Raw genomic sequence first — 14,155 nt, 5'->3', positions numbered from 1 at the left:
AGGAGCATTAAGCCTGTGTAAACATTAAGCCTGTAGCTCAGGATTTTTCTGTAGAAAGGCACGCTCCTACAGTGTTGTTTGAGATACAGTCAGTCAGGGATGTTAAGAACTTAGATACCACTCTAAACCAATCCTCCCTTTCAGCAAGCACAGGAAGCTGTTTTATGATAGTTTTCTTTAAAGTTCCTCCAGTGAAGTTCAATTAAACTGGAGACATATCTAAGATTGTTACTGGTAAAATGCAATTTTATTAAATTATAAATTCCGTAACAAAAACGAGACAGATCAAGAAAGACCTCAAAAACAGAACTACAAGGACTAGATGGCAAAGCCAGTGAAAATGCCATGAAGTGTATAGGTAAGAATTTGCAACAAAAGTTAACAGCATTTTTACATTTCCATTGAAGGTAAATGATTGCTCTTTTTCTAGTAAAAACACATTTTAACTCCAAACTCACATCTATTTTCTCACATTAAATTAAGCATCCTGCTCACACCCAACATCTTGCCTGCTCCCGCATTGCTTTAGTGTTCTTTTCATACATCAATCCATGCAGAAAGTAGTAAGACACTTAATGCAACAGTCAGATAATGAAAACAATTCAAGTTGTACAGTAGATATACATTGGCCAAAAAGGGACCGAGTATCTCCAAGGGGAGGATGCTACAAAATAAACACAAGACATTTTTAAGAAAACTGGGTATTGCTAAGCAGCTTTCAAACCATTAACAGGACGACCCAGTTTCTTACAGTTAGTCTTCCAGCTGAGACATGTTAAGAGACTTAAGTTAGGCCAAATCTGGTTCTCCCCTTCACCCCACCCTCCCACCAAACACACTGCTAGGTTTGAGTGCAATGCCAATGTGGACAGAAAATTTACAGATACGGGACTGAGTTTTTCAATCGCATGGCTCCAGATTTAAACTTCAGTGACTGTGCACTGTCCATCTGGCCTTCTAGACCTTACGCTTGCGTTTACCACCCCTCCCCCTGCCACTGGTCTATCCACTCCTGACTGGTTTGCGTTTGCATTCAAGTGTCTCTGCTGGGCAGAGGATGGATGTTGCTGGAGGTGGGCAGACACATCCTCGCTATCGCTGCTAGCATCCGATTCGGTCTCCTCCACAGAGGCGTCAGGGGCCGGCACCCTACCGGACGATGACGATTCGTGGTCTTCCTCTCCCTCTCCCCTGTGGCTCCTTTCGGCCATACTGTCTCCATTTATTTGCAACTGGGCAAAAGAGTTTTCTAGAGAAGCGCTTGCATCAGGCGATGGCGTTGAAGGACTCATCAGCTGACCATCGAGTGACGGCAGGGGCCTAGCAGAAACGGGCACCAGGGGCTGTACAGCTGCAGCCCCCGGGGTCGCTGTGCTGTCTGCACCGTCAGCGGAGCTCTCTCTCGCCAGGTTGACAGTGTTAGCGTCACAGTCCAACCTAAGCCCAGCCACTCCCTTCTTTGGAATATCTATAATGTCCCGTTTTATTTTCCTGCGGCGTCCATGCTCGTTTCTCCTATACTGAACCATATTTTCAAGATCTGCTACGTATAAAAACCCAGCAATCAGCATTTCAGTGCTCTTTTTACCTTTGGAAAAGGCATCTTCCAGCTCTCTGCTGGTACGTTCATCATACTGCCACCAACCATTTCTACCTTCGTAGTACCAAGCATATTCTCCGTTGCCTCTGCTTGCTGCTTTGAGTTCTTCTGGTGACAATAAGGTTGGCTTGTCGAGAAAATCCTCTGGAATCTCCTGCCGGCAGAGCGCACATCGTTTCCCAAGCCAAGAAGCTCCCTTCACACACAGATAGCAGAAAACATGTTTACAAGGCAGACTTACTGGATGGACACACGTTTGCAGACAGATAGCACATTCAGGGACTGTCAGGGAAGGTGCTGCATTAGCACATGACTCATTTGTCTTCCTATTTGTGGGAAGCATGTTGATCGAATGATCTATTTCACCACAGCCAGCCATCCTGCAGAAGATCAAAGAGATGTAAATCAGTTTACTGTGTCAACCTAAACTGGCACCTTACCTCACCATCCACAGAATGAGACACTTGCCTTGGGTTAAGATGAGGTATCATTTATGAAGCTCAACTTCTAAATTAACCGATAGGTTAACACTCTGTTTTCTGAGTCAACAAACTAAGCTGAATATCGGTAGAATTTATTTTCCCAATCGCTGATCTTTAATCTTCTGTTTCATTTTTAACACAATACCATGCCAAACTTTGGAATTTCCTCTCTCCTTTTTCTGAAGCAGTGTTGATCAGCTAGCTTCATGCAGGCTAAAGGTACTACAAAGCATCCAGCCAGCCTGTTATTTTGGAGCCTCCTCAGAAAATCTGAAGAGGCTACGATTCTTTTCTCAAGAGGTGACCTACCCACAAAACAATCCATCTGTACAGTACTGGTGATCATCAGTTTGACTAGGGGATTACCAGAACAGTACTTCAGGCTAGGTTTCCATAGTACAAAATATGCCCGGCAGCAGAACCAGGCTGGAGTATTCCCACTCGCTGTTTCTTAGTCACCACAGCGTACCAGCCCTCAGACAGGGCTCGTAACAACCACAGGGCTACAGGAAGAACTGGATTTGAAGACTGAGGTGGCTTTTTCAAAAGCTATCCTGGATTTCTCTTTCCTAAAAAACAGGTGAACTTGCTCATCTAGCTGAGGGTACCTCAAAAGGAATTGTTCCAGCCAAGCAGAAGGGGCAGTGTATCTATCACAGGAGATGAAATACGCAGCCATGATTTATTTGTTTGTGAAGTCATTGCCTGTGCCTTCTCTGGCTGTGTCTTTTCTCTGTTGTTAAACAGAAATTTTATAACCAACTATAATGCTACTCTGGCATTTTATAGGATTTCAATAGGCAAAATACTCTAGCCTAGACATACAAATGCCTGCTAGACTACATTCTACCTATGGCAATCTTTCAGTCTTTTTCATGGTTGTTTTCCTGTTATGATCTCATTTATTCTCATCAAAACAAACCAGCAGATATCAAACGAGGGCGAAGAGTGGGCTTTGGGGGAACGGGGCCTAAAAATGTGCCTTTTTCATTTCAAATCTCCAAGGAATTTGGCAGCATAGGGCTGATACTCAGCAAAAAAGCCTTTCAGTATAACTAGTCCTCTTTGTACAAACAGCAGAGAATAGTTCATCCAAAGTCACCACAGAAGGGTGGGCCAGAAGAGACCGTTAGAGGTCACAAGAGCCCAGATTCCAGCTCCACACGGCACTACCACCAGTATCAGGTCCGATCAGTCATGGCTTTGTCTAGCTGACTTTTTTGAAACCTGCAAGGATGGTATCACAACCTCCCTGGACAGCCTGTTCCAGTATTAGACATATTTCTAGTAAAACACATTACCTCAAGAGAAAATCCCTCGTGTTACAGTAAAAGCCTTCACTGCTTTATGCATCTTACGAACACATGCTGGGATTAGAAAAAAAAAAAAAGAAGATTTATGCTTCTGTGTCTATATTTATCTTTACAATAATGCATCTCTATATGCTACCCGTTCCCTTTTGTCACTGTAATTTCCTCTCAGAAGAGCAATGCCTTTCTTTGATCTAATTTTTTAATCAAGTCGGGTTTTTTAAGCTCTACCGTTCATATATTTTATTTCTGAAGTGGCATGTAACTCTGTCCACCTTTGTATCTGAATTTCTTTCTCTGAGATTAAGAACAAATATGCATACTAGCTCTTCAGTCAGCGTGCAGATACAGACAGCATTACCACCTGGTAATTGTCTTTATTTTGCACATCTACGTGAGAGACACATTCTGAAAGTGTTGTGAACTAGTTGCTCTCTGGCAGCTTCACACTTTCCAGGTTATATTTGGAAGCAGAACTTTACACCAAAACTAGGTTTTTATGACGAGGAACTTATTAGAAAAAGGAGAGAAGAAAAGCTATTCAGATTTCAGAATACCCACGAACACAACTCAATCAGTATCTCACAACAGAAGAGCTGAAAGAGAAAACCATGTATTGATTAATTTGTACCAACCATGGCTGAGGAAAAAAGATCTGAATTTTCAAGTGTTCCCATAATGACATATTACTGTGCAGAAAGGCGCAGCAGCTGAGATTTTTATTTCCACGCTACAGTTTTACAAAAGGCTTCTTTTCCCTAAATACATTTTATAAGGTTATCCTCTTCAAAGAAAAGATAAAAACAACATGAAGATAAGTAACTTCTCTATAATTTGTGTATCATAATTAAGAATTTGGAGACTGCTGGGATTAAAAATGAACCCCATTTTGACAAATCAAATTCTGGTATTGTTACTATTATGAGTGAATGTATTATGCTGTATCATGAGTAAACAAAAAGCAGTGTGAGAGTTCTCATTAATATTTGAGCTGTGCTCAATAGGTCACCTATTAATTTGAAGGTTCTTTGATTCCTTACTAGGTCAAGCTAATAACGCAGCATATGAATGGAAAGGAGGAATAAATGCTTTATTTTGAAAGTCTTAAGTGATTTTTAATGAATTAGAGGAAAACATAAAATTAATACAGCTAGAGGAATACCCTCATCTCTAACCAAGCACAACCCCGCAACATAAAACTTTTAGTAAAAGACAAGCACAACTGCAGTTGCATGTGCTCAGAATGCAGGACAATTATCCATTTAAAGATTTAGATCAACTGAACTGAGGTTCTCACTTTTTGTTTCTAAAAGAATATGCTAATTAATCCCTTACTGTTTACCTTTTTAAGTATCAGATCGAGTTCATAGAGTTTGTCTATAAATTAGTACTAGGGCATATATATGTAGATTTTTATCAAACAGGTAAGCCCTTTGGAAAAGAGGAAAAACATCTAGAGCTGCTATTCTGCTAAGTTACGGCTGTGGGAGCACATTCATTCCAGCTTCATGGCGTTAATAACTAAACAAATCTGAGTGCAGAGTATTTTCCCTGAAATTAACAGTAATATTTTATAACAAGATTTATTCAAAAAAGGCTTCATATTAAAATGGTTATCAAAGACTAAGCTCTGTTTTTTGGAGAGCTGGGTTACTTTATTAATTTTGGCTAACAGGGAAAATTACATTATTGAATAAATTAAAATCAGCGACAAGTTCTAAAAATAAAATTATTTGAAGTATTTGGATCATCAGTTCAGATATAAAAAAGGGAACAACAAGCATCCGAATGCTACGTTTTAACATAAATACAGCCTAAAGCCAACTGTGAAGGAGCTGGTCTACAATCCTGGCAGATCTCACTTCCATTATCTCTTTTTTTAATTAATATTAAAACCTACATTTCATTTGGTAAGCTTAAGACGCATAGCCTAGAGTGCTTGCATCAACACACAAAGTATGGAATAGGTAATGTATAAAAACTATATGAAAATTCCCCAGGCCTTCTGGGACTCTGTCCAAAGAGCAAGTGCATTCCCATAACCTTACCCCAAAACAGTAATATTTTGGACTCTGGGTCAAATTCTAGCTACAACTAAGCAGTTTGTCAACAAGCTGGCACGTGCAAGTCCATTAACAAAACAACAGCAGCTTACTTTCTCTGAGTAATTTCTACTGACGCATGCCACGAGACTAAGATGTCCTCTCTTCAGATGTCTCCAGCTAGGATGGCAGGTCCTCTTTCCCAAGGCTGGCTCATTCCTTGTCTGTCCTGCCCAACGGTACACTGCAGCGTTTCAGCTTCTCTGCACACTAATGGAAAGCAGATAGTATCACCATTACAACAGCATTGGACACAGGTATGAGCGAGCAAAACACAACGCCATGGTCCTGTTACAGAAAAGAAATAACCATCCTTTAACCTACCTGATGCAGACACCATCAGACATTGTCGTATTTTTTGCAATTACCAATTTTGGCCTACAGTTTGATGTCGATTATTTTGATGTCTAACTTATGCAAATTATCTTTTTCTAAAGTAGTATAAAAGGCAATTATCTTATTATATCTGCAGTTAATGCCTCATTTCCATAAAGTAACCATGTATACAAAATGAGAAACAAGACTAAAGTTAGGAGCATGTTATGTTTGTGCATATTTAACCTCTAGTAAATGACTTCCTGTTTTCGGAGAGTTTAACAAATAACAACAGCTTCCTAAACCTGTATATAAAAAGAGCCATATCGTATTATTCCAAAGGCCTGTCCAGCTTTGAATCTTGTCTGTAAACAGGGGCTGTTATCGGATGTTTGAGGAGAAAACCATGCATGCAAACACGTGATTTCCCTAGGTCCTGTCCACATCTCAAGCACTCTGCAGCTTAGGGCCCTCTTTATAAAGTGCCAAGCACTTCTGAGGTTCAGTCCTGAAACAAATATATGTGATCTCTGAAAAAGAGGACAAGGGTGCAGTTCAGGCTCTGCGACTCTGAGGTAACGTGCCCCTCTTCAGGCTACCAGTTAATGTCAGCCAAAATACATTTTGTAGTATGTCACCAACCAGAATTTGAACCAATTCATTTCATAAATACAAAGTAGTCACTGGAAACCAGTGTCTTAACAATTACCTAAATAACTCTACAGTAGGCAGGTAGGAATCTGCAAATTGGGTGAGAGCAGGGAGACCACCAAGATTTCACTGTCCTGTTCTCAAGCTCTAAACAGGAAGGTCTTGACCTGAAAGAGCCACCCTTAGTTACGGAAAGTATTTTGGGAATCGTATGTAGAAAGACTGATGAGCCATACAGCTGTATCTTCCTCTCTTCTGGGCTGTAGCTTTCAAGATGTTTCTGAGGCATTTTGAATTACAATTTTCAGTTGCTGCAAAATCTTACATATACGAATGCTTTGAAGCAGACCCAAGAATGTCACATATTTGATTTCAATTTGCCCAATGAAAGAATCATTTCAGTGTAAACACGGTGCAGATCAGATTTATGTACAGACTAGAGCAAAGTCAAGGAGTGGTAAGTCTCAGAAAGAACATGGAGCATTTAGTGTTACGGTGTTCTGTGCTACGGTCCATCAAATGATTGAACATTTATCACGAATAATGTCAGATTGAAATGTTCAGATGACTTCAGTGCAAGATAAATTACTCAAACGTGTTATTTTCTTTATAGCTGAGCTCCATGTAGCATTCAGTCCAGCTATTTTTAGCAAGCGTTCAAAAGGAAAAATGCAAAAATTAACATGCCTATCCACTTGTCCTAGCACCCCTTCAAAAGGGAGATGGTTCTCCCCTCATCAATCCAGCAACTTCCCCTTTCTTCACACATTAATCTGAAATGGAGAGCTGCAATCCCACTGAAATTTTGGCTCTACTAATCCACTCAGACAAAATACCGTGTTTGCTATGATCAAAGAGACGGTTGCAACAAGCTCGATGCCGTGGGTGTGGTGCCCAGCCCTTCAGCTCAGGTCCTGGCTTTCTATTCCTTCTGCAGGTTTTATCTGCTACCTCCTACAATCCACTGTCAGAGGTGGAGCATTCAAAGACCAAATGTTACATGGAGATGGGAGAAGGACGCTGGGTCAGCTCTGACAGATCTCCTAGGAAAAAAAACGCACGCACATACACGATGCATGTAATTATACCTGGAAGAATCCAATTAGGGCATAATTATGGGATTATGGTAAGGCAACTTTCTAAATGCTGCATAGCTCTTAAAAAGAACTAGTTCACAAACTGACTTCAGGTAACCTCTGCTCTTCATTACGTTGTTATTTACTTAATAAGCCAGCCATGAAAATTTTACAAAACGGGATAAAAGACGCTTGTGGTTACACACACACCCCTTCCCGGACTCTGCTCCTTTGAAGTTAAGTGGCTAAGAGCTGTGTTCTCTACTTAGCAATTAACTTCCTACGTTAGACGAGCACCTCGTACGGGGAGTTACGCTAACTGTGGCAACCTGCGAGAGTCCCTTCCCCTTGCGCACTCACTAAACCCACGCGTCCCATCACACGCCGATTTTGAAACGGGCACTCAACACGCAACAGATGAAGGACAATCCCACTGCCCAGGAGCAAGGGCTTCGACCTGGCATCAACAGCTGGGCAACAGCTCCTCCCACGCTGAGGCTCAGGCGGTGTCTGACTGCTCTTTGTTCCCTTGAAGTCTCCAGGGACGCTTGCTGGGAGAAGTTGTGCCAGCCTCTTCCACGCAGCTTTATGACTCAAAAGTGGCTGACCTCCTACCTGAGCTACCATCCGAAAGCGACCCGAGGTCTTCCTTGAGGAAAACATCCAGCTTTTACTAGACCAAGACGGAACAAAACCTTTCTTGTCAGTCAACTGCTGCACATCAGATTCCCAGTAACCTATCGGAGCCCAAACTACTTTTTTTTTTTTTTCCCCATTTTTCTTTTGCTTTGGAGACCAGAGCAAAAAGAAAAAAAGCAACGATAACTTTTAAGAAAATATCCCAGAAATGCACATATTTAAGAAGCCAGCTCCTGAATGTAAATGTGGTGTTACCTACAGCCTTATTTAAATCCTGCCTTAGATGATAAATTCTGCAGCACTCTACAGATTACTTTAAACTAGTTACCACAAGCTAATCCTTTGAGTACCCATAGGCTGAAAAATCAACGGGTGCAGCACTACAAAATAAAAACGGTAAATGCTTTTATGTAGTTAAGTACTTGACTGTTTCCATCAAGCTCCCTACCTCATACCTCGATTCCTGGGGGAGGGAGGGTGGAAGAAGGTGGAAGCAGGGGACAGAACTCCGTCCTTCCCTACCAGCCACCATGAGCCAAATACAGGGAAAAGAAGGAAAGAGGTGGTTTTGGTATGGTTTTTGCCTTTTTTTCTTTTTAAATAAGGGGAGGGAAAAAAACTCATTCTCCCAGCTGAAGGCCTGTTATTTTCAACATAGTGTCAGCTAAAGGTACTGAGCCTTTCAGATATTTTTTAAACCATCACCAGGCAATGCACAGCACAGCAGATAAATAATCTCACTGTCTCCTGTTAATAGTGACTTCCCTGTACCTCTTTCTTAAAATTAGAGTATCTTTGGGAATTAGTGATGTGATGAAGCTTCAACTTCCCTGTCATTCTTTATGCAGTGCCGTTACACATTAATTAAAAAACAAAAACAAAGAAAAACACACCTTGTATAGATTTAGAACTAAACCACAGAAAAATAGTCAAGTGCAGAGCAGTCAACCATTTTGGTATTGAACTGCTGCATATTTATTCAAAATGAATTTCTTGTCCTGTGCTACAACTGGACCACTGAATTTGAAGTATATATTTCATTTTATTTAAGAGAGCAAAACATTAGCTTCTCACTCAAGCAAAATGATAGTGTCAAAGTTCCTGTAGGAAAACAAAGCGAGAATAGGTTCATCTGAAGTTATCAATGCTTCGGAAACACAAACTAAGTACAAGAACATCTCTAAACAGAAAGACTTGATTATCATGCACAGAAGAAGGAGAGGGGGAAAAATCAATTCCAATAAAGGTTTTTTTTTTCCACCCACTATTCAAACTCCTTCGAAACCCTGCAGTTCCATCCCTCTCGGCAAATGACAACTGCGTTACATCTCAACTGATGCAGCGGGTTTTGAAGGAAACAAAAAGAACTTGTTTCTTCCTCCCCGTACAGATTCCGCACTGTAGCGATTCAAACAATTGGCACTTTGATTCCCTCGGAAGGCAGCCACAGCATTAACCACACAGAACTGTCAAGCGAGCTCTCGCAAACATTCGATATTTAAGATTTACTCAAAGCGACCAAATCGATATCAGGGCTTTGTACCGGGCGCTCAGTACTGTTACAGCAGGCCGTTTTTGGCGATGCATTTATGGAGGCACTTTCAGGCCTATTTTAAACAATCCCCTGTGTTAGGGGCTGCTGTGTTTTTCACATCACAAACCTGACAAAAGCACAACTTTTTACAGCTGCCTTCCCTACTCCTCCTTGGGATTACCCGGTGTACAGTTCCATAGTACAGGACCACGGGCAAACCGCACAGGATTGCTCGCTGGGGTCACAGAAAAGCGGTACTGGGACGAGCACCACCACCTCCGGTGCGCTTCCCTCCGGGCTGTGCCCGTCCCCGCTCCAGCACCGCGACCAAATCCAGCCCCCGAGCACCCCGCCGGCAGCACCCAGCCCCGATCCCCCCCATTTCCAGCGGCGGCGACGCGCACCGCCCGCCTCCCGGCCCCGCCGCAACGCGAGGGGCCGCGCGGGGCCGCCGCCGCCACCGCCGCGCCGCCGCCTCCCCGGGCACCGCCGCCGGCTGCCGGCCGCCGCCTCCCTCCCCACCGCGCTGCTGCGGCCTGGGCACGGGGGGGCCCCGCCGGCACCCCGCGGCCTGCCCTTTTGTTCCGGGCCTCGCAGCCCGGCCCCGCCGCGGGGGGGGTAGGGGGGGGGCGAGGCCGTTGGCGGCCGTTGGTGACCGTTGGAGCCCCCCCCCCTCCCCGGGGTGCCGCCGCCCGAGACTCACCCGCAGGGTCGGGCCGGGCCCTGCGCGCACCGCTCCGCCACCTGCCGCCGCCGCGGGACGCGCCGACGTCACGCGCGGGAGGGGGGGTGGCGGGAGGGAGGGGGGCGCTGCCGCGCCACCGTGACGCGACCGGGAGGGAGGGGCCGTAAGCGGAGGGGAGGGGCGCGCGCTCCGGTGGCGTCACGGGGGGAGGGCGCGGCCACTCCCGATGCCATCCCGGGGAGGTGTCATGGCGGCGGGGCCGCGTCCTGCCTAAGGCCGGGCGTTGGCAGCTCTGCAGAGTCACAGAGGCGTTAGGGCTGGAAAAGACCGCCGTGATCATTTGGTCCGATCGCCCCCCCATCAGTGTCACTCACAAAACCACGTCCCTAAGCACCACGTCCCTAAGCACCGCGTCCCTAAGCACCACGTCCCTAAGCACCGCGTCCCTAAGCACCGCGTCCCTAAGCACCGCGTCCCTAAGCACCACGTCCCTAAGCACCGCGTCCCTAAGCACCGCGTCCCTAAGCACCACGTCCCTAAGCACCGCGTCCCTAAGCACCACGTCCAGCCTTCCCTCAAGTCACGGCCCCAGCTCTGCCCCGAGGAGGGCTGGATGCTTCTCTGGCCTCCTGCCTGTGGGACGGGACCAGGGTGTAGCTGGGGGCTGGGCTGTCACAAAACCGCAGCTGCTGCCTTGGAGGTAGTGTACGGGAAGGAGAGGTGTGTTTTCTGCCGCCAGCAGAAACAATTGAAAGGTACACCATGTTCTTGTCAACAGCAGATGAATAAACCATGGTGTGAAACGATAATCCATGCATCACTTCAGATGGAATCACAGAATCATTAAGGATGGAAAAGACTTTCGAGATCATCTGGTCCAACCATCACCCTACTACCAATGTCACCCACTAAACCATGTCCCTGCGCACCAGGCCCAACCTTTCCTTTGGCTACGAAGATGGTGAAGGGCCTAGAGGGGAAGACGTATGAGGAGCGGCTGAGGTCACTTGGCCTGTTCAGCCTGGAAAAGAGGAGGCTGAGGGGAGACCTCATTGCGGCCTACAGCTTCCTCACGAGGGGGAGTGGAGGGGCAGGCGCCAATTTATTCTCTTTAGTGACCAGTGATAGGCCCCAAGGGAATGGTGTCAAGCTGCAACAGGGGAGGTTCAGGCTGGATATGAGGAAGAGGTTCTTCACTGAGAGGGTTGTCATGCACTGGAACAGGCTCCCCAGGGCTGTAGTCACAGCACCAAGCCTGTCAGAATTCAAGAAGTGTTTGCATTGTGCTCTTAGTCATATGGTCTGAATTTTTGGGTAGACCTGTGTGGAGCCAGGAGTTGGACTCGATGATCCTTGTGGATCCCTTCCAACTCGGGATATTCTATGATTCGATGATTTCCTTGAACACCCCCAGGGACGGTGACTTGGCCACTTCCCTGGGCAACCCGTTCCAATGCCTGACCACTCTTTCTGAGAAGAAATGTCTCTTAATTGTTTTAATTGTTGAAGAGTAGTGCTCTTTGTTCAATTCTTTGTTTCAATTGTTGAAGAGTAGGGGCATGACATTTCTGTTTTTCCACTCACCAGGGACATCGCTCGACTGCCAGGACTTTTCAGCTATGGTGGAGAGAGGCTTGGCAACTACATCAGCCAGTTCCCTCAGGACCCTGGGATTCATGTCATCAGGTCCCATAGACTTGTACCTCTTTAGATTCATCAGGTGGTCTCGAACTTGCTCTTCACTTACAGTGGCTGGGACTTTGATCCCCCAGCCTCCATCCACAGGTTCAGGGAAATTAAAGACTTGGGAAGCTCGTCTACCAGTGCAGATGGAGGCAAAGAAGTTGTTGAGTACCTCAGCCTTCTCCATGTCTGTCATTGCCAATTACTTAGATATAGAAACTCACTCCTAATATAAGAAATTAGCCACCTATAATCACTTACACACTACTATTTTCACCCCTCAGTCTATTTTCACAAATGTTAAAGGCTCATGGTGGCACTCAGGGACTCCTCCTGTCACCCCAGCGCAGCAGCCCGAAGGGAGCTGGTTCCTCTCTTGTGCTCTTCCTTGAGGCTCTGTGCAGAAGGGATGCCACCTCTCGCCCAAGGGCTGGGGAATGGGAAAGAAGCACTCACACAACCCCTGAGAATTGGCAACAGAGTTCTTTATTGCCAGGACATCTTGCAGATGAGCCTGCAGGATGTCCGTGGTGTTTGGTGGCTCCAGGCTAATGCTTGGGATGGAGCCTGCATGACGAGTAGGGAGCTCGCCGGGCACTCCTGCGACGCTGTTGGTGCGCTCAGATGACAGAGAATGAAGACATGCCGGGGTAGCTGCAAGTCTGATCTGGCCGAGGTGGACCCACTTCCATTGGTTCCTCCACATCTGCTGGTGGATCCACCTCCATGGGCCCCACGGTGTTTGGCAGAAGGATAAGCCACTCCTTGCCAGGGACTGCCCAAATGGGATGCCTTCCATCAGGAATGTTTTCAGGCCAGGGTGCCGAACCAGGGGGTCGCCCAGTTCCACCCCTAGGTCCCATGCCACTGTCCAGCTGATTTCCATTTGCGGGTTTGACGCTGCCGTCTGGTTTACGGCCATGGCTGGGTCCCACATTGCTTTCCGGACTATGGGCACACCTCTGCTCCCTGCAGCTGTCTGCCTGACGCGCCTGCCTTCGCCCCACACCACCACTGTGCCACTGGTCAGGCCCAGGCCCCCTGTCGCTGTATGGCTGAGGGGGCGGCCTGTTCCCCGCATCGTTGCGGTGCCAGTGGTACCGCCTGTAAGTGTCTGTGGGCTGTGCGCCAGAGGTCCCTCAAGCACTGGTGTCTGTTGTGCTGCAGGCGCTACCCCTCTGCCCATGACACTTCTTCTTGTTAGGTGCATTCCTTCTCGGTGCTTGCTTGGACTGCATTGCTGTCCTCTCACACCGAGGAGGCCTGCTGCTCGCCTCCCTGCTTCTGGACTTCTTCCTGCCGCACAATCCGGCCGTCAAGAGTGCCTAGAAGCTCAGCGAGTGGTGGGCCAGCTGCAGGGGTCCTGTTTTATAGGGCCTGGAGCAAAGGCGGGCCAGTGGTGGCCACTGTGACCTCAGCAAGCCTCTGTGATGGTGTGGCCCACGTGTGGCCAAAGGCGGATGTGTTGGGAGCAGCCTGGAAGATGCCCTCACATGGACAAGGAGGAGGGTTGGGGGGGGCTGAGGGCCCCTTTTCTGAGGCTGGCTCCCCCGGGCCATTTGGCTTGCCAGAGAAAAAGGCTGCCCCTCGGCCACAGGGTCTAACTTCCACCTCCCATCCTGTGCCCTGGGTTTAGTTTTAACACTGGTCTGAATTTTTGAGTAGACCAGTGTGGAGCCAGGAGTTGGAGTTGATGATCCTTATGGGTTCCTTCTAATTCGGGATATTCTATGATTCTATGATTCATTCCCTCTAGTCCTATCACTAGTTACCTGTGCCAACAGGTAACCCTCAGCTTCCCACACCTTCCTTTCAGATAGTTAATGATGCTAGGAAGAGAGGCCGAACGCATCAGAGTACTCATTCCACATAAATGCAAAACTAAATCTTTCAGCATAACTAAATGAGCAAATTGTCTCATCAAAAGCTTTTTAGGCCTAGAAGTATTGTCAGCTGCACTTTTTCATGTTTTAAAACACAAATCACAGGTATCAGAGAATATAAGATATCAAAAATCTAATGCTAAATTCTAAATTTAATCAGTAATTATAAAACAAATACATTTGGTTAAGCTGTTG

At 46.2% G+C, this 14,155-nt stretch overlaps 1 protein-coding gene across 3 annotated transcripts; it reads right to left on the bottom strand.

Moving 5' to 3' along the window:
• Window positions 1-220: 220 nt before the first annotated feature.
• On the bottom strand, window positions 221-10,525 carry RNF146 (ring finger protein 146). 3 transcript variants are annotated; one of them, XM_035538592.2, is made up of 4 exons: window positions 10,413-10,525; window positions 5,548-5,704; window positions 1,842-1,980; window positions 221-1,754 (listed from the first exon to the last, which is right to left on the bottom strand). In XM_035538592.2, the coding sequence occupies exons 3-4, from the start codon at window positions 1,977-1,979 to the stop codon at window positions 921-923; spliced, it is 972 nt and encodes a 323-aa protein (XP_035394485.1). In that variant the 5' UTR covers window position 1,980; window positions 5,548-5,704; window positions 10,413-10,525; the 3' UTR covers window positions 221-920. The 3 variants fall into 3 exon arrangements, with proteins under 3 accessions (XP_035394485.1, XP_050565721.1, XP_050565720.1); XM_050709764.1 differs by lacking the exon at window positions 10,413-10,525 and adding an exon at window positions 3,384-3,449 and having other exon boundaries at window positions 5,548-5,622; XM_050709763.1 differs by lacking the exons at window positions 5,548-5,704; window positions 10,413-10,525 and having other exon boundaries at window positions 221-1,979.
• Between the last annotated feature and the right edge of the window lie 3,630 nt (window positions 10,526-14,155).

This window comes from Cygnus atratus, chromosome 3 (assembly GCF_013377495.2).
Source record: "Cygnus atratus isolate AKBS03 ecotype Queensland, Australia chromosome 3, CAtr_DNAZoo_HiC_assembly, whole genome shotgun sequence".
NCBI lineage: Eukaryota > Metazoa > Chordata > Aves > Anseriformes > Anatidae > Cygnus > Cygnus atratus.
This window is presented reverse-complemented; position numbering and strand designations above follow the sequence as displayed.